At 40.2% G+C, this 25,854-nt stretch overlaps 1 protein-coding gene across 11 annotated transcripts in view; it reads right to left on the bottom strand.

The window, feature by feature from the left end:
- The window catches only part of FMNL2 (formin like 2), a 318,205-nt gene that overhangs the window by 80,257 nt on the left and 212,094 nt on the right, over positions 1-25,854 (bottom strand). For all 11 annotated transcript variants that reach the window (XR_635420.4, XM_009182240.2, XM_009182238.2 and 8 more), the window contains exons 4-6: positions 21,279-21,355; positions 11,578-11,661; positions 8,071-8,223 (exon numbers count right to left, since the gene is read on the bottom strand). Coding sequence is in view for 10 of the 11 variants with exons in the window: in XM_009182240.2 (XP_009180504.2) it covers positions 8,071-8,223; positions 11,578-11,661; positions 21,279-21,355 (314 nt within the window). In the remaining variant the exon portion in view is untranslated. The remainder of the gene's footprint in view (positions 1-8,070; positions 8,224-11,577; positions 11,662-21,278; positions 21,356-25,854) is intronic.

The following is a 25,854-nucleotide window of genomic DNA, read 5'->3' as shown; positions in this document are numbered from 1 at the left end:
GGGGGTGGTTACCTCCATGCTGTTCTCATGATACTGAGTTCTCATGAGATCTGATGGTTTCATAAGAGGCATTTCTCCCTTTGCTCAGTACTTCTTGTTGTCACCATGTGAAGGACATGTTTGCTTCCCCTTCCACTAGGATTGTAAGTTTCCTGAGGCCTCCAGAGCCATGCTGAGATGTGAGTCAATTAAGCCTCTTTCCTTTATAAATTACCCGGTCTCGGGTATGTCCTTATAGCAGCGTGAGAACAGTCTAATACAAGTAAAGTATCAAGCACTTAGAAAACACCAAAATGGGCCAGGTGCGGTGGTTCTCGCCTGTAATCCCAGCATTTTGGGAGGCCAAGAGTTCAAGACCACCCTGGCCAACATGGTGAAACCCCACTCTACTAAAAATACAAAAATTAGCTGGGTGTGGTAGTGAGCGCTTGTAATCCTAGCTACTTGGGAGGGTGAGGCAAGAGAATTGCTTGAATCTGGGAGGCGGAGGTTGCAGTGAGCCAAGATCACGCCACTACATCCCAGCCTGGGTGACACAGTGAGACTCTGTCTCAAAAAAAAAAAAAAAAAAAAAAAAAAAAAACTCACCAAAATGGAAGCCGTTGCTCACCCAGTAATGTCCTGAAGTAACTGTGATCACCCATCTATTGTCTCAACAATATACACATATTTCTAGACATTTAGACTTATTCTAGTATGTGAGTTGTGTACATGTCTGTCTTTCTCCCTGAGCTTCAATACCCAGACTGCATAATACCGCAGAACCCTGAAAGAATGTTTCCTGAATTGAACTAATCAGGCTTTCCGGGAGTCTAGCAAGAAGGTTTTCCACAAGCCTTCTATGAAGCTTCCATGCCAACATTTGTAAGATTCATAATATCTAAGCCCTAATGGGAACAAGTAAAAGAAAAGGTGTATTTTCTCTGTTACAAAAAGCATTTTTGTAAGCAAAATGCAGTCTGTCACACTATTCAGATCTCAAACTAATATCTACCTATAAATAAAGAATAGTATAGAACTCCCTTGGAAGCTGATGTAAGGGTTCAACCCACTGAAATGCAACACCAATGAGGTATGTTACAGAATTTGGCAGAATTGTACCAGTCTTTTATGGTTCCAAGGTCTGGGCTAATAGAACTTTAACCAAGAGTTGGGGTTTTAGGTTTCCTCTTTCTTACCCTTCAGACATGACATCACTTGGGCATATTTTTTCTATCAATTAAACTCATAAAATATACGATGCTAAAAAAAGGAGCCAGGCATTTTTCTGACTGTCTCTACAGCCAAAAGAAATAGAGCTGAAACAGTCGAATTCAGATAATTCAAAGGAGACGAAGAGCGATCAAGAAGAGACAGAGGGAAAGAAAGAAAAAAGTAAACAAAAATCCTCGTGAACTTTTTTTTTTTTTTTTTGAGACGGAGTCTCACTCTGTTGCCCAGGCTGGAGTGCAGTGGAGCAATCTCAGCTCACTGCAAGCTCTGCCCCCTGGGTTCACGCCATTCTCCTGCCTCAGCCTCCCGAGTTGCTAGGACTACAGGCGCCCGCCACCACGCCCGGTTAATTTTTTGTATTTTTAGTAAGGACAGGATTTCACTGTGTTAGCCAGGATGGTCTCAATCTCCTGACCTTGTGATCCGTCCGCCTCGGTCTCCCAAAGTGCTGGGATTACAGCCGTAAGCCAACGTGCCCGGCCCCTCATGAACTTTTAAATCAGGCATTGAAATGCTGTCTATATGTCTCATTAGAGGACCAGATAAGAGCTAGATCAGAGCTTCTAATCAAAGGTTTCAGTGCATACTTTTTGAACGGAGCAAATGAAAGGGGAGGCTGGCGACCCATCATGTGAATGGAGAGTCATTATTAGCCTGATTTTTCTGATTTTTCATTATATTATATTTGTCAAAGGCATTTGCTACTGGGGGGCTAATTAATCAGGACATAGCCCCATGTAAAATGTGTCCAAGGAAACCATCTCACTCCTGTGACCTTTAAATGGACATATTTCTATGTTCTTCCCATATTATCCCCTTTTCCAAAACCTACAAAATCCCTGCCAATGAGCTGCAGTGATGATTTCACAGACTAACCTTCAGAATAGTACATAAACTGGCTCTAACGACTTGCAGCCAGGCTCATCTCTTCATTGTCTCCTAAAGGAAGCACGCAGTCTTACCACTGAACCTTGCTCAGACCACTCTCCTGACTTCTCCCTTTTCCCAGCCACTCCTCCAGGTCTTACTCAGTGTTATTTCACATCCACACCAAGTCTCATAAATCACTCCCCAGGTTCTGCTGTTTACTCTCACCTCCACATTTCTGTATTGTTAGAGTGTGTTACACTCACACGACATTTCACATATATGCTCATGTACACACGCATGTGTACACACAAACATATGTATACTTAAGTCCCTTGTCAGCCACAAATCATATACAAATATATTATTTAATATATCTTTCTGTCTCCTTAACCCTTGGCAAGGCACCCTTTACATACTAAGTCCATAATCAATCTTGCCCGTGAAGGCACTGGACCACAGCTACAAGAATTTGCTGAGGCCTCTTCAGTGTTTCTTCCAACCCTTGATAAGCCACTTCAATTCAAATCTTGCCTCCTTCACTTACTGTTCCACCCAAGGCAAGTTGTTTAACTACTACTTCAGGCCCCAGTTTCCTCACAGTGGTAGTAACAGCAGCAATCTCACAGAGGCAGTAAATTGTGATCAGCAAATCCCCTGAGGCCCTTAGTACAGTGGCTGCCACACAGCAGACATTTAAGGAAAGCCTTTCTCACCAATAAAAATTACATCAATGCTATCTATATCTTTGTACTACTGAAAAATACTTGTAAGAATTACTTCTATGAAAACCATCACCAGGAATGGGATTGCAGTGTTAAAAATACATAAACAAGGACCTACATTTGAATTCTTCATCTCTTCACGTAAATCCACTAAGTACACTAGTGGCAAATATTCAGATAAGGACTATTCACGAAATGCCATTCCATTAAAGTAATTATCTTGCCTAGGCATGGTGGCTCACGCCTGTAATCCCAGCACTTTGAGAAGCTGAGCAGGAGGACTGTTTGAGACCAGGAGTTTGAGAGAGGCCTGGGCAACATAGTGAGACCATATCTCCACAGAAAAAATTAAAAATTAGCCAGGCATGGTGGCACACACCTGTAGGCCCAGCTACTTGGGTTGCTGAAGGGGGAAGATTTCTTGAGCCCAGGAGGTTGAGGCTGTAGTGAGCTATGATTGTGCCACTACACTTCAGTCTGGGCAACAGAACAAGATCCTGTCTCAAAAAATCATCGTCATCGTCATCATCATAAGAAAAACAATTGTTGCTCTTAAGAAGAACAAACTCTTGCTCTGGAGGAGTGCAGAAGAAATACTAATGGTAGTTAAGTGTATTAAAGGCAATGTGGATCTTGGTGTTGTTTTTAAAGAAAAGATATTTGAAAATAAACCATTGCAATGGGAATACGTAAACTATGGGCATATTCAGAAAAGTAAAAGAAGACAAAAAATTTTTAAGGAAGAAATGAGCAGGATTATATAATTGTTTTGAAATTATCATCCTCGGTTACAAGGATCAATAGCAACGGTGAATCTTGGTTCCTGTCTCATGACTCTGTCTCTCCACTGGACAGCTCTCCACCTCCATCATAAAGCACCTGTTCCTGAAAGGACAGGTTCTTCCCTCTTTCCCTAGCACTCCTTATCTTTATATAGGGCTGTGCCCAACTCATGTTCTTTCACTTCCCCTCCACCTGCAGCAACCTTTCCTTACCCTGAGGACCAACTCTGGACATTGCCTAAAGTCCAGTTTAAATTTGTCCCTTCCTCCAAACCCTGAGTTAGCACTCCACCTCTTTCTTTAAAAACTCATTTACTTACTATGTCATTTCTTACTTGAGTTAATAGCATTAATTTGGACCTTCTTAAAAATCAGAAAGTATTTTCTCTTGCATCTGAAATAACACAGCCTTTGTCCTCACAGATCTGATGTGCACATATGTCCCTATACAGCACTGTTAAATTTAGTAAGCTCTGTAGCCACGCTGACAGAAACCTGTCTTAACTGAAGGCACACCACATTCTAATTTTAGGAGACAATATAAACCAGGTCTCCACTGTATCAATAACAATAGTTTCCCTCTAGCCTGACAAATACATGGTAATACAGAATCCAATAGCTGATATGACTCAGGGGGTATGTTATGACATAAAATGTTTAACAATCAATTTTGAATAATTAAAAAGTAAAGTAGGACTACAAGGAGGAAAAGGTATGTCAACATTAGAATTTGGTAAAAACAAAAAAAAACAAAAAAAAAAACTTGTATTTTAGAACGCAGTGTTTTTCTTTTTTTTCTTGAGATTGAGTCTTGCTCTGTCGCCCAGGCTGGAGTGCAGTGGCATGATCTCAGCTCACTCAACCTCTGCCTCCCAGGTTCAAGCGATTCTCATGCCTCAGCCTCTCAAGTAGCTGGGATTACTGGTGTGCACCACCCCACCCAGCTAGTTTTTGTTGTTGTTGTTTGTATTTTTAGTACAGACAGAGTTTCACCATGTTGGCCAGGCTGGTCTCGAACTTCTGACCTCAAGTGATCCTCCCACCTTGGCCTCCCAAAGTGCTGGGATTACAGGCGTGAACCACTGTGCCCAGCTGAACACAGTGTTTTTCATTTTTTCTTTAATCATGCCCATTTACAACGTGTTTTAAATTTCCTGAAATCTCATTTTTTTCTTCCAAGATTAACCAATCCTTTTGCCAAGTGGTATCAGATAAGATTACTATATCTGTCTTATTATCAGGAGATTAAAAAGAAGGAACTAAAATCTGCATTTGGGTACAGAAGACATATACTAATTAAACAAAGCTACCAGAATAAATCATCTTCATAGAGCATGAATTTATATATTTTTTCTTTTTCAAAGAAAAAAAACAAAAAACCAACCTGTGCTATTAAAATGCAAGATACTGTAAAGGTTCAAATTCTAAAAATGAGGAATCATAATAGGATAACAGAGTGTATCAAAGTTTAAAAGGCAGCAGGCTTTATTCTAGTACGGCATGTCGGCACAAAGCCACGGTTATCATATTATATCATGGAGAGCAGTCGGAACGCCATGCCACCATGCCCTGTGAGCTCGCTTGGATGTCGTTTTCACCTGTGACTTACGAGATTTTCCGGTTTGAAGCCTCATCATCAGTGTGTATATTGAAGCTGCTCCAGAGGCAAGAGGGGAGAAGCAGCTGTAATGGCAATGGAACTGAAAATACTCAGGCAGAGAAACCAATCTGGTGGTGGCATAAGAGATTAGTGAAACCAGAGGAGGAGGAGACAGCAGGACGAGAAAGGACAAAGTGGAAGAGGAGAAGAAAATCAGAAATGAGGTGGTAGAAAGAAAAGGGAGGATGATAAAAAGAAAGCCAAAAGTGAAGGCAGTGTGTGCAGAAGAGAGAGAAAGGGGAGAGAAGGAGGAAGAGAAAAAAATGTAAACAATCTTTGGGTACATGAAAAGCAAAATGTACCACATGCCTGTACTTCTGATTGTTGTTTTTATGTCACAGATGCTATATCCAATGACCAAATACAGAATTAGAATCCAGACATAAATCCACAAACCACAAGAGCTAGAAAACTATTGATATACATTGTTCAAAAAACAAAACAAAAATCTAAGCGTCAAGTCCTTAAGTGGCATGAAAGTTACTGCCTTGTCGGCTTTCTTGAGCTACTAGAAACCATACAGCAGAATCAAAGGAAATTTCAATGTTCTGTTCTTGAGCTTGAAACATTAAAACACAAAAGAGAAGAATGTGGCATTGGTTTCTTAGCTGGTCATCTTCAAGCACACCTGCCAACCAGAAACAGCACATGTATAATTCCTGCTTTTTTCCAGATACAATTCCCTATCTCTATGCTTTTGGTCTGACTTTCCAATGTGAAATTAATTCCAGCAAGATCCAACTTGAACCAAAACTGTGAAGCAGAACAGGCTGGCCTTGGATGTCCCTTGACCTCCAGCATCCAGGGTTACATCCCTCTTTGAACCTGGGAAGTTTCCCAAATTTTCCCGATTCTTCTGCTCTACTGGAAAAAATACTTTAAAAAGTAAGCATACTGAATTATTAACCAGAAAAACGAATCCTTATTAAGGTGGTAGCTTGGCAATATATGATATTTTCTAAGTGTCCAATGATAGAAAACTAAATTAAAATGTACTTTGTAAATTAAATTCCTTACAAATAATTAAACTAGTGGTGAAAATTTCCATTCTAGTACCAAGGTGAACAGGAAATTCTTCAGACAATTAGCCTTTCTTTATATATCTGCCAAAGCAGCCCATATATTCCTGCCCACATGTGAAGCTGATGCAGATTAGCAGGTTGCATAACCCTTGGCCTATTGCAAATATAATGAGGTGAATTGAAACACTGCTCTTAATAGTGAATCAATTCATTCTAAACCCATTAACATTTTCTTCCAGTTCTAAACAAGGAAAATCTGAATGATTTATTGGCGGTATCATACTCAAACATCAAATCCTTCAGCAGAACTGAACTTTATTACAGAGAAATGTTTAACTTTCCATGACCAAAACCCAAGTCAAAGGGACAAGAGGTAATTAGGCAACCAAATGCAAAGGTTTGAACGCCACATTTTCACTGACTGCAATTTGACATATGGATTCTACTACAATGACTGAAAACCCGGAGTGATCGTAAACACTCAGAGAAATAATGTCCTCTTGCCAGAGCATGCCTGAAATAAGACAGAAACACTTTAAGCAAGAAAGAGTAAGTAAGGGGGTAGGATAGAAAAAAATGAAAAGAAAGAGTAAGCAACATTTTTGAATGAGGGTTTTATTAATAAAATTTTGTGTGAAAATCATGAACTATAGAAAACCTTTACAAACTTGTTCTAGATGATATCTCTGTCCTGACAGGCAGGAGTTTGATTTATCCACCAATATACAATTTGTTCTAAGTGTTATGCCTGACAAATAAGAAGCACAAAAATATTTTTCCATGAATGAATGATTGTAGGTATGAGTGAACGAACAACCTCAGCAACATTAAACCCATTACTGGTATAGGTGGTCAGCACCAATCTTCCCTTAGCATGGTACTATTTTAGCCAGGAGAGATGAGAAAGGGAATACTTAGGAAGAAATATAAGGTTGACAACTGGCCGGGCGCAGTGGCTCACGCCTGTAATCCCAGCACTTTGGGAGGCCAAGGCAGGCAGATCATCTGAGGTCAGGAGTTCGAGACCAGCCTGGCCAACATGGTGAAATCCTGTCTCTACTAAAACTACACCAAAAAAAAAAAAAAAAAAATTAGCTGGGTGTGGTGGCAGGTGCCTGTAACCCCAGCTACTTGGGAGGCTGAGGCAGAAGAATTGCTTGAGCCCGGGAGGTGGAGGTTGCCGTGAGCCAAGACTGTGCCACTGCACTACAGCCTGGATAACAAGAGTGAGATTCCATCTTAAAAAAAAAAAAAAAAGGTTGACAACTGAAGCATACCTAATCAAAGGAACACTGCTTCATGGCATCTCACCAATACAAATGATCACTATGGCATTCTGTACCTATGGCTAAGAAAACACCCCAGAGCACACACCCTGAGCTACCACTGGAGAAATGAAAGAGAGCAGAAGGACAAAGGGTAACAAGGGGCTCTTTAGATCCCCAGATCGCTAAGTGCTGCCTCTACCCTGGAAACAGTACCTCCACCAGGATGTCAACATTTTCCTGGTTTCAAAACCTTATCTGCCTATGAGACTACCCCGTTGTATCACTTGGCAGCAGAATTTTCTCACCTTTTGTGCTGAATCAAGGTATGGTGTTTCCAGAAGCTATTTAAAGTTATCAAACATCACCCAAGGAAGGAACCTATGAACTCCTAAAGAAACTTTCATTTAGAGTCATTGTAAATGAAAGCGCTCTGTGGCAATTTATGAGATACAGTGCCCAGAATCATCAAAAGAAGTAGGACCCTGTTGTCCCAGTACACCCTGCCAAAGTTGCCTCCTGATTAAACGAACTCACCGCAGTGCAGAATGTCTTCCAGAGCGGGAGACACTGTTGCCCACAGGTGAGGGCAGGTTGCTCCCTCTGTGCAGGTCCTCGATGGACCTACTCCAGGGCTTTGATTTGTCCACCGAGCTCTCCACAGTACTCTCCACACTTTCAAAGTCAAAACTAAAACAAAAGAGAAATGCCATTGAAGACTGAAAAATTCACATTCACGTGTTTAAATGAACAGGTATAACTTGCTGTTCCTACAACACATCTGCACCTTAGTATGGAAAGTCTTTGTAAACAAAGAAAACTGGAAAGGAAATACAACGGAATTTCTATGGGCTCAGTGTTAGCTTTAAAAATACAGAATGACAAATAATGGGTCTGGCAAAAGAATAATGGAACAATGAACAGCAAAAATTAAATAGTGATATATTATTTGTATTTTATTTTATAAGGCTTGCTAACTTACCAGTCGCTAACATTGGTATGATGGAAGGGGGAAAAGATCTTACAGCTGTCTTCATTTTGCTTTAATAAGTCAATATGTTAGGCTTATACTAATTTATTCCTACCCATCAATTTTCACTGAGCATTTTCTCCCAGTGTGTTGGCAAGTGTACTTTTCTAAGCATGTGTGATACATTACTAGCAAAGTTATGGATTTGCTTTGATTTTGGAATCTCCTCCCAGTGTGGTGCTCTTTAAAGTCAGACTGTTGTTTCTCTGACATTTTTTGAGGTTATTACTCATGTTAACCATGTTAGAATAAATGGCAACTTAAGTTGCTCATTCTTATATAGTTTTAGGAACAAAGTTTTTAAACAGACAGGCTTTTGTGCTCCATACATTTCCCCCCTCACAAAGTCAGTAACTCTGCTTTTTCAAAAGAAAAAAAAAAGGAATTGTATTAATTGTTTCTATCCGTATCAACACCTGATCAGACAGTAGAACAATCAGAAGGCAGCTACACTTAATATCCTCAGGAAAATTTTAGAGGATACTGCAGAAGAAAAAACAATAATACATACAATAAATCAAAGTATAACTTTATAAAAGTATAACTGCCAAAATAAAATATTTGGTTAGAATCTTCATCTGAAAATTGGTGATGACTTTCACCTACAAAAGACTAATCAGAGAGCAGAGACTGATGCACAAAGTCCATGGAGGCATCTGATCACAATTCTGTCATGCCTTTGGCTGCAGGAGGGAATGCTGAACATAAAAGAGTCAGAATGAGGTAATCTAATAAAATTTTAACAGCTAAAAAGAGAAAGCTATCACTGAGATGACAGAAGGTAAGACGAGGAGGGCATCCTGAAATCACTCGTGGCACTGACGCCCTCGCTAGGCTACTCTGCAGCTCCCATGCCATTCACCGTGTGTTCCTCTCAGCTCATCCTCACTCTCACACAGCAGAAAAAGGAAACACACATAGAAATGAGTGCTTCTAGGCTGGGCGCAGTGGCTCATCCCTGAAATCCCAACACTTTGGGGAGGCTGAGGCGGGTGGATCATCTGAGGTCAGGAGTTTGAGAGCAGCTTGCCCAACATGGTGAAACCCCATCTCTGCTAAAAATACAAAAATTAGCCCGGCAAGGTGGCGGGTGCTTGTAACCCCAGCTTCTCCGGAGGCTGAGGCAGGAGAATCACTCGATCCTGGGAGACGGAGGTTGCAGTGAGCCCAGATCATGCCACTGCACTCCAGCCTGGGTGACAGAGTGAGACTCTATCTCACACAGAAAAGAAAAGAGAAGAGAAGAGAAGAGAAGAGAAGAGAAGAGAAGAGAAGAGAAAAAGAAAAAGAAAAAGAAAAGAGTGCTGCTTCTTTAGGGACGCACTATGAGCCTGTTGTCTCATATTTCACGGGCTAGGAAATTGTCATATGCCAAGGAAAAGCAAGAAATTTTTTCAACCCATTAGTTTCAAGAAAGATGACAAATTATATATCTATATAAAATGTGTTATCTAATGAAAGCCAACTAAAACCAATAAGCAAACAGTGTAAAGCAATTGCTTGAAAAAAAAAAAACCCCACAAAGGTACAAGATTGAGAAACAAAAGCTCTGAATTCTCATCTTTTGTGCGCTGTTGTCTTACGCTAGAGACTACAGGAACTCCCTCATAGGAGCACCTCCTTTCCTGGTTGGTCTTATGTGAAGGCACATTTGGGAAAGCTGGTTGCCAAGCTCTATTGTCATGTAGGTAAAGGATTCATTAGAGCCAACAGAAAACATAGCATGCTATTCTTACCCATTCCTCCTGACATTTCTTAGTCTTCTCTGAATTGCATAAATATCACTCCAGATTTTAAAACACCCAACAGGGTAGGTAATGGTATTTTCTCTTGGCATATAATATAAAGCATAAGGGAGACTTGCAGTGTTTGATGAAATGGAGATAGATACGAAACATCCTTTGAAGAGCATTTCTCAGGAAGGTAAGAACTTGTCTATTGGTTTTTCTTAGTCCATTCCATCTAATACATGAGAGGTATCAGAACTGAAACCTATCAAGACAGTTTCAGTCAATAGTTTCGTTTCTGCATCTATACGGTAGGAATAATTATACCTTTCTCTTCACAAATTCTCCAGGAAATGATGGGGATTATAAGATAACAGCTGATTAAGTCTTAGGACTCTTTTGGAGTGAAGAAATTTAAAAAACAGGTTACTACTTTTAAAACAAGAATGGAAAAGAAAAACACCACCAAGGCTGAAATGTCTTTCAGTCAAATTAATGAACATTATTGCTTCAATCTGTGTGTATGAGTGTGTCTGTGGATACTAGGATGTTTTTTGATTAAAGGAGAAAATGTGGAGAAGACAAGGTTTATTCAGATGTACACTTTTGAGTCTTGTAAATCATTCCGGAAGTCGAGAAAACAGGAGAATTTTAGGAAATAACAAAAACAAGGTTAAATAGGTTGATTTTTCTTTCCTGCTCTGACCTGTTTTTACTCCCCTTCAGTTTATAGGCAGAAAATCAAAACAATACAAATACTTATCAAGGAAAAGGGAACAGCCTCTTGTTACCTCTCCCTCCAGTTACCTCTTGTTACCTTGTTACCTTGTTACCTCTCCCTACCCACTGTATTTGGTATCTGTTTCTGCAATCATTTTCCATGCATTTACTAACATACATAAATATACATGAAGACATCATTTTTAAAATAAAAAGGGAGTCACTCTTTTGCATCACCTAGTGATTTATCACATACTTCTTTCACTAACTGTTAGACTATTCTTCCATATATATAACTTAAGCCCTAAAGAAAGCATTACTTTTGAAAATAAGGGCTCCTTTAAGGGTGATTTTTTTTTACTCACCTGTTTCACTTCTGCCTTAAAGGCATTTCTAATACTAATTATGTGATTTGTTTTTAGTTACCCAAATAGAAACAAACCTCCCTAAGCCCTAGCACATCTGCTTCTGAGTTTCTGCCCTCTGTGTGGTGTATAACTTTACCACTGAGTTGCATCTGCTGTGACCACAAAAAATTCAAATGCAAGCAAGCCAAGTTTTACTTACGTTACTGCGTACTGTGCAAATGAGAGATATTCCACTAGAACATCAAGACCTTTGTTTTCTTCATTCAGAAATTCTCTGACCCATCTGTTGGGGGGAAAAAAAAAAATCATTGGAGAAATTGATCACATGACCTGCCAAGGAAAGGACACAGTGCAAAGTTTTGGTTTTTTTCACCAGAAACTTTCATTGCCTGAAAGGACATAGGGAGGAAGGCCTAGATTACTTCACATGAGGCAGGAGCTTTTCAGATATGGTAACTAAGAAAACCACAACTTTTTAATGTGCAAAAATAAGGGCCAAAAAGTACACGTGGGCCATCTTTGCATTTTACTGCTTAGAGGATTTAAGATAATCTGTAAGAAACTTTCTTTAAAGAAGGCACTTGCTTAATGTACTTCTTCCACCACAATTGATCTACAGCCTGCTTGTGGAAGGAAGCAAGACTATGGACAATGAGGCAGACGGGGGACATGACAACATAACCACAAAAATCCAGGCAGGATTCCAAATCCAAGTTCGACTCCTTGGCACACTAAGCTACAGAAACCACTAAACTAGCCAATGAGAGACCAGTGTTTATGGGCTTCTAGAAATTCAATAGGGATAATGATTTGCTTAACTTTTTCCATGAATGTTAAAACCTTTTAAAAAGCTGCAGGCACCACATACCATCATCAAGGCCGGTAGATGACAAATATCAGGTTTTTAAAAAAATTCTTTTTTAAATAATAACATCTTGCATTTGAATGGTGCTCCACAGTTCATGGAAAATGTTTACACATTCTTATTTGTTCTTCATAATAATCCTGATAGGGGGTTCAAACATAATCTTTAGGGAGGTGGATGTAAAATGTCACCACCCCCTTTTACAGATTTCCTCCAGTGCATTCATCTTCAAACAACATATGGTACCTGATTAAGCCTTCACTAAGTTTCAAACTCCAACAAATAATAAGTCAAAAGATCTACTACTATCGCTGAAATAGCACTTAAGGTACATCTGCCACCTGCATTCCACAATGGTTACTTTCCTCCAGAAACACCAAGCTGAAAAGGTTGACCAGCTATGGACATGATAGTGACTATGGAAGCCAGTTTTGTTAGTTATTAAAATAACAGTAGGACAATTCTACTAAGTATCCCTTAAGCATGAGCAACCCCTTGAGGTCTTTGTCTTAAAAGGAAGAAAACAATCCCATGGAATCAGGATATTTGGTTTTTTGTTTGTTTGTTTGTTTTAATTTTTGGCAGGGGGAAGGGGTTCTTTGTTTCATCCTCAAGCTCATTCTTTCTTCTAGTCCTGTCATCTCCATGATGCAAACCCAGCCCAGGTCTGCAGGTAGTTCCAGGAGGCAGCAAAGTGGGAAAGTAGAAAGCTTGCCTTGTGTTTTCCCCCCAAGTGCCTCAGAGAGGCAACTGCAAAACCTGTGCACTTGGCATAGCTGCCTGTAAACGTACAGCATTTAATTTAAGAGAGACCTGGGGTGGCAACAGTGGCAAAGAAAATACCACCTGGTGGGCCTCACAAAGTGGCTTTGTTATGAGATCTAGACAAAACTAACGGGGCTGGCTACTGGTGGAGGCTGGAGTTTCATTTCAAAAGAGCCACATACACAATCTCACAGCATCTACTAGATACTTATTTTTTATTTATTTTAATTACTTTCTATGGTGCTAGGTCTCAGGAGACATTGATCACGTTTAAATACTAGTAATTAGAAGCTTAGAAATAGTAAAAAGAATTTTTTCTTTTTTGTGACTGGCTGGAGACGTAAAGTCTGGAACTCACTATCAAAATCTGATGATTAGAAAATCTTTAAATTCAAGCCCCTTAGCCTGCTTAGGCTTTTCCATTGGTCTGGTCTATGGGCTCTGATTGTACAATTTAAACTGGCCGTTGGTGGTGGGTGTCTTTTTAATATGAACAATAATCATGGTGGGGGTAGGGGCAGATTTTTCAGGGCAGTCTCAGTTTCACATATTCTTAGTGGCTCATAAGAACACATGAATTTAGGAGCTAAGAGAAACAACCACTGTCATTTCTTCCAGTTGATTTTCCAGACGCAGCCTCTGTAGAGTGCAGACCATCCAGAATGCACTCATTGCCTGCCCTTGTGTCAACCACCGGCTGGCACTTCCATCTCACTTGGAAAGTTCAGCCACCAACTGGACAAGAGGCAAGTGACCTACAGATGAAAAACTAAATTTTTTTAAGGTAGGAAATAGCCAAGTACAGCCAGAGCTACAATTCACTTAACATGCTAATATGCATATGTTTTAATGCAGGGATAAAGAACACTAATGGCTTCTCTTACTTCACTGCAGTGTCCTTATCCAGGCCCCCATCTCCACTTCCTGACTTTGAGCGAAAGGGCCTCGAAGACAATTTTCTGAGTAAAAGGTAACAGCCTGCTGCCTACCTCCTAAAAGGGCAGCGAAAGTGTGACATATTCTACCCCTGATTTAATGTCATACAGTTACATTTTTTTCAAAGCTACAAGATCCTCCTCCTGGGATTTGATCTAGTCCTGACACCCCTGGCTGCCTTAGGAAAGAATGAGATCAGTCTTTCAGGGCTGGCTACTTTCCCCCCTTTATCAAATGATATCAGGCTAGCTTAGCAAAGTCATTTCAGCAATAAGGATATGGATAAGAAAAAAAGAGCCCCCATTTTTCTATTATCTCAGTCCCTACCCCTTCTTGACTTGGAACTTTCTGTATTGGAGAGAACCGGCCACTTTCAATCAGAGTTGAAAGTGAACTTCTACAGAAATGAAACAGTAAGGAAAGAAAACAGGTAAAGATAAAAACGGGCAACTTTCAAAGCAGTATCTGGAATCTAAAGGCATTCAAAGAATATGGATGCCTCATTTTGCAGATTTATGTAAATGATCATGCAAGGACTATATCATATATTTAGGGTTCCCATAGCAAATTATTTCCATTTCACCTCTGTGCATGCTACACACACTTTTTAATATGTTGCCAATAGGCAAACAGTTTCAAATTGGTTAATTATAGGTTTTAGAAAGTTGAATTATTTCTGACTCTGACAGAATGCATAACTTCCTGAGTGCCTCACGGATTCAATATAATTACCATATGCTGTAAATCTGAATTTAGACAAATTCTAAATCAGATGCTTAGGAGCTGGAAAAGACAGGGACAATGACAAATAGCTCTGGAAGAAACTGGGTGCAAGGAAGAGATTAAGTGCCAATGCCAACAGTCACTATTTTATTGTAGGCTGGTCACAGCTTGACTTCAAATCTTTGTTCTGTCTCCCCAAATCTTAGAACCTTATTTCTCCTCATATAGGTCTTAAGAGATGTTCCTGGCTTTCAATTTCTAAGATCAAGCCAAGTAGCCCAAAGTTGCACAACAGAAAGGAACAAGCAGTTAATTCCCTTTGCCAGCCTCCTTTAGAGAGACGTCCTACAGACATACAGTGGGAACTGAAGTTGATGAAAAATCATGAAAAGCAAGAGAAAGAAGCACTGTGTGGATTCAACACTGGTCAGATCTACTCTGTTAGGCAGTGTTGCAAACTGATTCTCAAAGTATAGCCCATACACCACTAGGGGTCCCTGAAACCCTCTCAGGGTGTCTATGAAGGTAAAACTGTTTTCATAAAAATATTAGGACATTGGTTGTTTTCACTCTGTTGACACTGACATGTATAATGCCAAAGAAATACTGTATAAAACTGCTGCAACCAAAGAAGACACCTATTGTATTTGTCACTCCGTGCACTCAGGAGGGGGAAAAAGCCAGCTTCACTTAATAATGCCCTTAGATAAGCAATAAAAAATACTGATTTTATTAAAGCTTACTCATTTAGTACACATCTTTTTCATTTTCAGCGTGACAAAACAGGAAGCTCACATAAAGTACTTCTGCTACCTGCCCAAGTAGCACGGTTGTCTCAAGGAAAAGCACCTGTGCAACTGTTCGAGTTGTGAGCTGAACTAGCCATTTTTTCATGGAATGTCAATTTACTTGTAAAAATGATTGACAAACTATGGTGATTCAGTTTGGGGTATGTGGCAGACATTTACTCAAATATGAAGTGAGCCCGTCCTTTCAGGGACAACACAGTATTTGTTGTTGATGACCAACTTTGAGCTTTCAAACAAAAATTAGAATTCTGGAAAACCTGTATTCACCACCATCCGTTTGACAGCTTCTCAATACTTAAAATATATTCTAATCAGACTAGTGGTTATTAACAAATGTGATTTTTTAAAAATATTGCAAAGTGATATACTTCAACATTTGAGAAACATGATTTCACTGAGTTATTCTGATCTTCCAAATGACTAATGCATGATGTTAAGAAATCATGTCACAAGTTCACGTATGGATAAAAAGACCCAATCAAAGTGCAAGACAGCACAAAGGATTTTTTAAGACAGGGTCTTACTCTGTTGCCCAGGCTGAAGTGCAGTGGCACAATCATGGCTTACTGCAGCCTCAACCTCCTGGGCTCAAGTGATCCTCCTACCTCAGCCTCCTGAGTAGCTGGGACTACAGGCTCATGTCACCACACCTGGTTAATTTTTGTATTTTTTATAGAGACAAGGGTTCACCATGTTACCAAGGCTAGACTCAAACTCCCAGGCTCAAGCCATCCTGCCCACCTCGGCCTTCCAAAGTTGCTGAGACTGCAGGCCACTGCGCCTGGCCGGTGGATTTTAATATAACAGAGCACAAAAAGTTCATTGATATGATTTCAGACTCTACATTATAGCTATCTGTAAGAATCAGTTACCAGTCGTTCAATTTTGGGGGTATTACCAAAAAAAGAATATCCACAATTATCTGAAAAGACCATTAAAAAAACTCATCTCTAAGTGTGCATATGTTTAAGGCCCAACTTTCTTCATATACATCAATCAAAACAGATCACAACAAACTGAATGTTGACTCTTAAAAGATAAGAGAATCTAGCTGCCAACTATTATCCAGTTTTTAAAGAGATTTGCAAAAATTAAACCAATGTAGCCTTTGTCACCAATTTTTTATTTGAAGAATATTTTTCATAAAACATGTCATTTAAATTCATTTATAATGTGTTAATATTTATATTAATATATAACATTTATTTTATATTTATGTATTTAAATTAAATTTTATTAAATAAATGTTTTATTAAAGACATTTAAAATATATCGGTTTTAATTTCTAATATTGTAAACATTAATAGATTTGACCCATCTAAACAAAAGATTATAGGGGTTCAAAAATAATTTAAAAGTATAAAGGCATTCTAAAATCAAAATAAAATGTGAGAACTGCTGGTTTAGGTAACAAATTTTAGAAGTGACTATATCTAGGCTCAAATCTCGGTGCTTCTAACTTGTGTGGAATTGAGCAAGGTACTTAATAGATGACCCTCAGTATTCTCATCTGTAAAACAGGGATTCAGGCGTAATGGTCAGTAAGATTTTTGTAGGAAATACACAGAATAACAAATATAAAGCACCTAACACAGTGCTTAATAAATAACAAAATGATTATAACCTTGATGGTTTCTAAAAAAGTACCATCTAGAAATAAGTTAATCATAAGGCAGCTTGATACACACACAACCATACATGTTGTATGCATGTTAAAAGCAGCCTTTGTCACTCTCCTGTCTTTCTTCTTTTGGCCTGGCTCAACCAGCACTGATTCATAAAGAAGTCTGGCGGGAGGAGAGAAGACGACATTAACTAAGCAGTTCCTCAGCGTCTTCCCTTTTCTACAAACCTCCTTCCCCTCCTTGCGAACTTGCCACATTCCTTCTGCAATCTCATGCCTGTTCTCTGTATACCGCAATGAGAAAGTGAAATGAGCATCTTTCAGAACTTCTGTGACCTTCCACTGAGGATGGAAAGTAATTTTCTATCATTATAGGCAGCTTTACTACAATAAATTCCCTGCAAGGAGAGACAGCGTACACATCAGTTCCACAGAATAAAGCTGGTAAATCTGTCCACTTCACCCTCACCACAACTTAAATCCTATCACTCTGACATCTTAAGCACCATGGCATCTGCCTACTCACACTGCATGGCCAGTGTGTTCTAACACTACGTGGATCATTTCAAGGGTATTTCAAGTAATTTCAAAAGCTTAGATAAGTCATAATCCAATTCTTCTCTATTATTATAGTTCCTAAGAGTAAGTGAATGGGATTATTTCTAGTCTAATTCTTATTTCAATTTGACTCAGAGAAAATTAATTTTCTTTCTCAGAAGATTGTTCCATTTATAGAGTTTTAGGCTTATATCAAAACTCAGAACAAGCCCTTTGCTTGACAAAGCTGCAGCTCAGAATGTTATCTCGGTAAAGCTCAAGTCTTTAACCTTGAAAAGCAAGCATGTGCCCAGAACAATTTTTTTTAGGACAAGTAGATTGTAAATGTAATCCTTCCTTTTTAATTTCTGGGAATCATAATCTCCTGGGTGTCAGGATGATTTTAGATAAAGATGATAACACTCTCTGCCTTAGGGAATCCCTTGGAGATATATAATACTGTTGAATACTACAGATATTATTTGCAACAAGCATAACAAACAACTATCATATATTGAGTAACTATTAAGTTTCAGACCCTTTATTAGGTCTTTATAAGTTATATCATCTAATCCTTACAACATTCCTATGATGTAAGTCTTATCATATCATTTCATCAATGAGAATTTAACTTGGGTCACATAGTAAGTACAGAAAACTTATGTAACTTATCTAAGGTCAAATAACTAGAAAGGGGCATAGCACAAATTTGAGCAAATGGGCACTTATTTTTTATTTTTATTTTTTGAGACAGGGTCTCACTTTGTTACTCAGAGAGTGCAGTGGCTGCTCACTACCGCCTCGAACACACGGGCTCAATTGATCCTTCTGCCTCAGCGTCTCAGGCACTGCAGGTACGTGCCACTGTGACTGGCTAATATTTTATTTTTTTGTAGACACGAGGTCTCACTATGTTACCCTGGTCTCAAACTCTCGGGCTCAAGTAATCCTCTGCCTCGGCCTCCTGAAGTGCTGAGAATCCAGGCGTGAGCCACCACACTCAGCCCTGAATTATCTATCTATTACAGTATGTTAAACAGTACAATAAAATATATGGCTTCCTCATATAGCATCTTGCATTTCAAGAATTCTTCATTTTAGCAACTGATTGTTTTAGTCATTATTGAGTAATTTTTCAGAAGATATCCCTATCAAGTGAGATCAAGCCAGTTAGTTTACATAAGAAAGAGTGAGTTCAGGTTTAGGTTTTCAGGACAGGCAAGATGGTCAAACTCTGGTTGTGTGGTTTTACTTCATGTAAGTTTATGCTAGTGATTGCTTGCATACAATCAGACAATGCATCTCCATCAATTTTTCTGCTGCTAAAGCCAAGGCTTTCAGAGTACCTCACATAGGCGGTGGGCGCGGGAAAACTTCACCCGGTAAAGATGAAAGAAATGTAAGAATCTTTCAACATGCCTAGAGTATCCTCAACAACAAACCACTCCAATTGCTTGCAGACTGCACTGGCTTCAACCCAACCAAGGTTCTTCTATTCAGCCAAGTTTGTGTTGGAAATGATCATCTTCCTTTTGTATTTGATGGTCAATTTCACGTTACTTCAGCAATGCTTAAAGAAATGCTTTTTTTTTTTTTTTTTTTTTTTTTGGTGAGATGGAGTCTTGTTCTGTCACCAAGGCTGGAGTGATCTCAGCTCACTGCAACCTTCACCTCCCAGGTTCAAGTGATTCTCCTGCCTCAGCCTCCCAAGTAGCTGGGAGTATAGGCATGCGCCACCACGCCTGGCTAATTTTTTGTATTTTCAGTAGAGATGGGTTTCACCATGTTGGCCAGGATGGTGTCAATCTCCTGACCTCAGGTGATCCACCCACCTCAGCCTCCCAAAGTGCTAGGATTACAGATGTGAACCACTGCACCCAACCTAAGAAATGCTTTTTGACAATTTGTAGAAATCCTGGTTGCAGTTCATTCCACCATTTTCAGTTAAAAGGGCCAAAGGCCTAGGGTTGGACCAAACAAAATCTAATCTAGTTCCTTATCCATAAATACTGGAAAGTATTTAAATGTCCTTAGTTTAAATGCCCAAAAGTATTAAACTACCACCATCTTCATCTCCAGCAGACAAGCCTCATTGCTTTGATCCCAGATCCCTGATAATCTTATTTACTTTCAGGGAAACGGCTGCCAGCATAAGTCATACAGGAAAAGCAACAGAGCAACTTGAGCCAAAGCACCTGGCTCTACAGCTGTAGACTGTGCAATTCACTCACCTTCTCTGGTCTTTAATTCTTTTAATCTGTAAAATGAGGCATTAGGCAATTCTTAATTTATCTTCCAGTTCAAAAATCATGATTCTATGATTCTTTGTTCTATAGCTCATTTTCAGGGACAAAGTCTAGAATTAATTCATTTTCTGAATATTTCATTCTCAAGGTGACAAACCTGCTGGTTATCATTTAAGAAATGCACATTCTTACCCAAGTTCCATCACCTATCAATCAAAATAGCATTTCTACAATTTCTAAAAGTTTATTTTGAAATAACTATGCTAATTAACCATTTGAATGGCTTACAGCAGTCTGAAATAAAGTTTTATCTACATAATAAATCCATATCAAGTCCTTACTTAACCTCAAATAACATTATTTCATTATGACATTGATGAGGGAGGAAAAGGTTTTATAACATCATTTCACTTAAACTCATGGTTTCCAAGAAGAACCTATCAATGAGAGAGGACTTACTGTATGTTACAGGATACTCTGTAAAACTAAAGCTCAATATATATACATCAAAATTCATTTCCAATAGACTTGCAAAGAATGTCATGGGAAAATTCTAAAAGATCTAAAAGTTGATAGTCCTCTCATTGTAAAGCTCAAAGAATCAAAACCAAAGGGGTTAAATAGCTTGCCCAAAATGTTACGCAGGTGCTTTGGGCAGAAGGAGGGTTACAAAATAGGATACCTGATATCATTCTGCCTCAGAGAGAAGCCATCTTATTTGAAGACATGGTACAATTAGGCCACCCAGGGGTAAGGGAGAATATAATACCGCTGTACTTGCCTGAGGCAAAGCAACCATGTTGTTGCCTGAAAGAAACTCAGAATGCTTAGTGCAGAGATTCCCTGAACTGTATTTTCCCAGAGTGGATTTACACTTCATGGTCCTGAGGTTTTGAGATGTATGAAAAAGAGACTGAGAATGTGTCTGAGTGCAATGACGTGAGTCAAGTGACATTATTCCAGCTTCCGTCCCCTTCTGGCCAGAAACTCTAGAGAATTAACGAAAGGGAAATAAAGTAGCTTCAACTCAGCAACTTGGAGAACTACAGTAAAAGCTTAGAGATTTTCCAAGATCTCAGTCTACATCTACTGTTGGGAGTTCCTGATTTGCCAGAGAATTGTTATGCAAACATGAAACCAAGTGTCCATATTTACTGCACCCGCGCAAAAGAAATATAGAATTGTTATGAATTCCAAATCAAGGACTATCTGTCTTGCTTCTGCTGATTCTTGGGCAGTAAGTAATTTGAGTACTAACAAAGGTTTCATCTACTAAAACCTCAGTCTTTTAATTTATAATGAACCATAAGGAAGCTCAATTCTTTGGATATGATTCAGTTACTTTGTAAAGTGTCCAAAAGCTTTAGAGCTAAGATGTTAAAGGGGTATACTTACCCAATGTGGTTGGTTCTTAAAGAAATTTCCAGTTCTCTTAGCACTTGTGTAGATTCTTGAACACGCCGTCTGAATTTCTATAATTTAACAACACATATTCACACAAAGTATTTTAGCAACTGCTATAACTGACGCTCAGTTATAATAAATTTAACACAATATGAAAAATATCTTCACTTCTAAAATGGGCTTCCCTCCCTTTTTTTGTCGCAGAGCACACACATTTTCCTCACTATGAAAATTAGCTACTGAGAAAGGACTAGAAAAAGTCCTTGTTTTAGAAAAAGACACACAAAAATGTGCCTTTCAGCAAGTAGATTTTATTTTCCTACCCCCCACACACAACAATATTCACCAGTATTCCTATGGGTCAGGGACCCCAGGACTACCTCCAGTTTCAATGATTCATTAGTAGGACTCAAAGGACTCAGCGGCATACAGTCATACCCGTGGCTATGACATATTACAGCAAAAGAATACAAAGCAAAATCAGCAAAGAGAAAAGGTTCATGGGATAAAACGTGCAGGAAACCAGGTGCAATCTTCCAGGAGTCCTCTCCCCGAGGAGACACAAATGACAACACGCATAAAGCTCATTAGAGACTCAGTGGCCAGGTTCTTATTGGGAGCTGGTTTAACAGGCAACTCTCTGTCTAGTACAGAACAAAAATTCAGACTCCCAGAAGGAAAAGAGGCATTCAGCATAAGCTGTGTTGTTTTCACAGTTTAGGCATAGGGAAACATTCTTATCAGGAAATGGTAGGAACCTTCCCCACCTGCCCTGCCAGCACTCCCTCGGGGCTTCTTTCATCACTGAATCCACCTCTGATAGTAAATGTGTTAATATACACCTCTCTAGCCTCCTGATCCTAAATCATTTCCAAGATACCAATGGGCTACATTGCACATCAGTCCTTTGGAACACATTTTCCTACAGAAATATTTATTTAAAGTGACAGTCTCAGGCCACTTTGAAGGAAGAAAATTTGATGTCAGCGCCTCCTAAGCAGAGTTCCAGGCTATCTGTGCTACGAACCTGAACCACCTTTATGTTACACTGTTTACAGGAAAGAGCTTTGAGAATTCTGGCTGAGGATATAAAGGACCTCTCTCCTCTGCTGCCACAACTGCAGTGGACACAGAGTCCTTCAGCTCCAAGGACAAGAAGAAAAGGAAGGAGGATGGAAGTGAGGATTCCAGAATGTGGGGTGGCAAGAGCTACGACCACACCTTGGATTGGTGCCCCATGAAGGCTTGAAGCACGGCTCAGCACAGCAGGCTTCTGTTACCCTGTCGTCTTCTTCTGAAAGCCCCTGGCTTCCCCACCAGCTGCTTCTAAGCAGGGCGCCCAAGGAAGACGATAGTCTCACAGTTCCTCCGTAAATGCCATTCCCAAGACAATCTAAAGAGACCATGTCAGGTTTCCAGAATCCAAGTATAGTAAGAAATAGGAAACAAAAATATCCCCAATGTGATGGAAAAAAGAGAGGCACTCCCCTCTTCTGTTGAAACAGGCCTAAGAAATGGTGGCATACTTGAGAGTTTGGAGGGCACCTAATCCCAGAGCTTCCTAGACCACTTCCCAGCAATGAGGAGGCTCTGCACAGTCCTTGGCTTGAAAAGGGAGTAAAGGCCAAGCTCAGTGGCTCACGCCTGTAATCCCAGCACTTTGGAAGGCCATGGTGGGTAGATCACCTGCGGTCAGGAGTTCGAGACCAGCTTGGCCAACATGAAGAAATCCCGTCACTATTAAAAGTACAAAAATTGGCCGGGCGCGGTGGCTCAAGCCTGTAATCCCAGCACTTTGGGAGGCCGAGATGGGCGGATCACGAGGTCAGGAGATCGAGACCATCCTGGCTAACACGGTGAAACCCCGTCTCTACTAAAAAATACAAAAAACTAGCTGGGCGAGGTGGCAGGTGCCTGTAGTCCAGCCTGGGCGACAGAGCAAGACTCCGTCTCAAAAAAAAAAAAAAAAAGTACAAAAATTAGCCAGGCATGGTAGCACATGCCTGTAATCCCAGCCACTCGGGAAGCTGAGGCACAAGAATTGCTTGCACCTGGGAGGCAGAGGTTGCAGTGAGCTGAAATCGTGCCACTGCACTCCAGCCTGGGTGACAGAGCAAGACTCCATGTCAAAAAAAAAAGAATGCGGGCAAGTAGTGCAGGATGGGCGGCTAAAGGTGTTCTCGCTCTTTAAACTCTTCCTTGGAGCTAAAAATTAGGAATGGAGTAGAGGAGAGTCAGTAGGATGGAGCAGGCAGTCTGCTATGTCCATAGAGAAGGCAAGAGAAAGGAGACAAAAAATTCTAGGGTCTCTGGTCACACAGCTAAGGCAACCATTTCCAGATGTGCTGGCTGCTCCAATGTGGCCACTCCCACGTCAGAGTCCTAAGTCTCGAGCTGCCTGCACAGGTGGTTGTCAGAAAATAACTCAGCCTTCCAAGCTCTGTGTTGTGCGCACTTCTGACTCATTCCCTGCAGCCTTTGCTTCTGCTGGGCCCCTGATATGCTTTGGATATTTGTCCCTTTCAAATCCCACGTTGAAATAGGACCTCCAATGTTGGAGGTGGGCCTAGTGGGAGGTATTCAGGTCACGGGGGCAGATAGCGCTTGAACTGCTTGGTGCTGTCCTCGCGATAAGAAGTGGCTTCTTACTCTAAAGAGGTCCTGCGAGATCTGGTTGTTTAAGAGAGGCTGGTACCTCCTCCCTGTTGCTCACCATGTGACACGCCTGCTCCCCCTTAGCCTTCTGCCATAATTGTAAACCCCCTGAGGCCCTCACTAGAAGCAAATGCCAGCACCACACTTCCTGTACAGCCTAAAGAACTGTAGGCCAAAATAAACCTGTTTTCTTCATAAATTACCCAGCCTTAAGTATTTCTTTATAGCAATACAAAGGAACTAACACCCAGCCCCAATGCCGCCTTCTGCTTCCTCGGGGCAAGGTCAGCCCTTACATATGCCATCAGGCACAAGGGCACCCAGTGTAGCACTGAGGGTATAGCGGAGTATAAAAGATGGTCTGCTGAAGGGCTAAGAGCTATGTATCGAAACCAGGTAACTATATCAAAACATGATGAGGTAATAATAACAGCAGCAGCGCTAGCATTTTTGGGCACTGACTATGCTACCTAGGCACTACCCTTCTGCAACCGCCTGATAACAGAGGTAAACTAAACTGACTTTACTCCTTAGGAACGGCTCAATTTTCGGTTAGATTCTGGGCCACAAGAAGTCTTGGAGTCCACTTCTCTAATATATACACAATGAGTGCTAACACTTTGCACTTCTAAAATGTATCCAGAATGCTTTAAACTGAAGAGAAATTATGTGCCCTTGGGGAGCCAGAGAGGATCTGTGAGCGGTCTGTGCTATTCTCCCTTCCCTCCCTATCAAAGGAGGCCTGGGATGAGCCCACAGAGGCAGCTGAGCCCAGGTTGAGCCCTACAATAGGTTTCATCTCACAACTGCAACGCCAGCAAGGGACCAGACTCCTTTAAACACAGACTAATCACTTCCTGGTATTAAATAAGGAGGCTGGTTTGGAGAGTTCTGTTCATAGAGATATCTAATTTAGGCTCTTCCTTTCCTGCCCTAGAGGTTTCATTTAAAATTATTTAGAAGATAATCTAAATAGAAAATGTTTTTAAAAAAATTTTTTAAAAACCAAATTAAGTATCTTCTACTCAATTTGCACAAAAGATTAACGAATCAAGTATTCGAGGACTCCAGACACAGTTAAAGGAAAACTGCCCAGCCTAGACTGTCTGGCTGAAATTTAAAGCCTCGATTTGAAATCTTTTTCTCCCCCACCATAATACAGCTGAGAATTTTAAGCTCATTTTAACTGCAAGCCATGTCTTATTTCAACAAATCTCCTTTTTTTTTCCCCAGGCTTTAAGCATTACAATTATGTTGTATGGAACAGATCATTTCCTCCTGCCAGCTCCTGACAGAATTAAAGCAGGGGTGGTTAATCCACCATCCATTTTATTTTTTCTGAGCTGAATGACTGATTTTGAAAAATGAGGCACAGACCAAACATGGCCATTCAGGTGAACGCACATGGGCTAGGGCAGAAATGTCGGGAATGAAGGTCCAAACAGACATGTTTTGTCCTGCTCCAGTTTATTATTTATGAGGAAGCAAAACATTTTCTGGGAAGCTTATTTGTTGCTTTGCTTCACTTTGTTCTCTTTGCCTAAACCCAGAAACAGCTGATCGAAAGGAAAACTGGGACTGTGCCAGGAGGAAGCCCACCTCTCTTCCTTCTAAGCATCTTCCTCCATGTGGGGTATGGAAATGGGGGCCTAAGCAGCACTCTCTAGGAGTGTGCGTATGTTTTCCCTTCTATTCAGAACTGGAAAAATGTGGAAGGAATCTTTTGGAGATAGGATGAATTCTACATGAGGAAAGGTCTCAGGTCTCAGTCTTCTGTATAAACATCAGCATCTCTGCCACACTCAGCTCAGGGTAAGCATTAGGGCTCAATGCTGAGGTCTGAGCCATCTAGCCTGAAGGTTACAAGTTTGGGGATTTCAGAAAACGTTTAGAAATCAATTCTAAAATAGGA

This window comes from Papio anubis, chromosome 10 (assembly GCF_008728515.1).
Source record: "Papio anubis isolate 15944 chromosome 10, Panubis1.0, whole genome shotgun sequence".
Classification (NCBI taxonomy): Eukaryota; Metazoa; Chordata; class Mammalia; order Primates; family Cercopithecidae; genus Papio; species Papio anubis.
The sequence above is the reverse complement of the archived record's forward strand: the minus strand, read 5'-3'. Positions and strand labels throughout refer to the sequence as shown.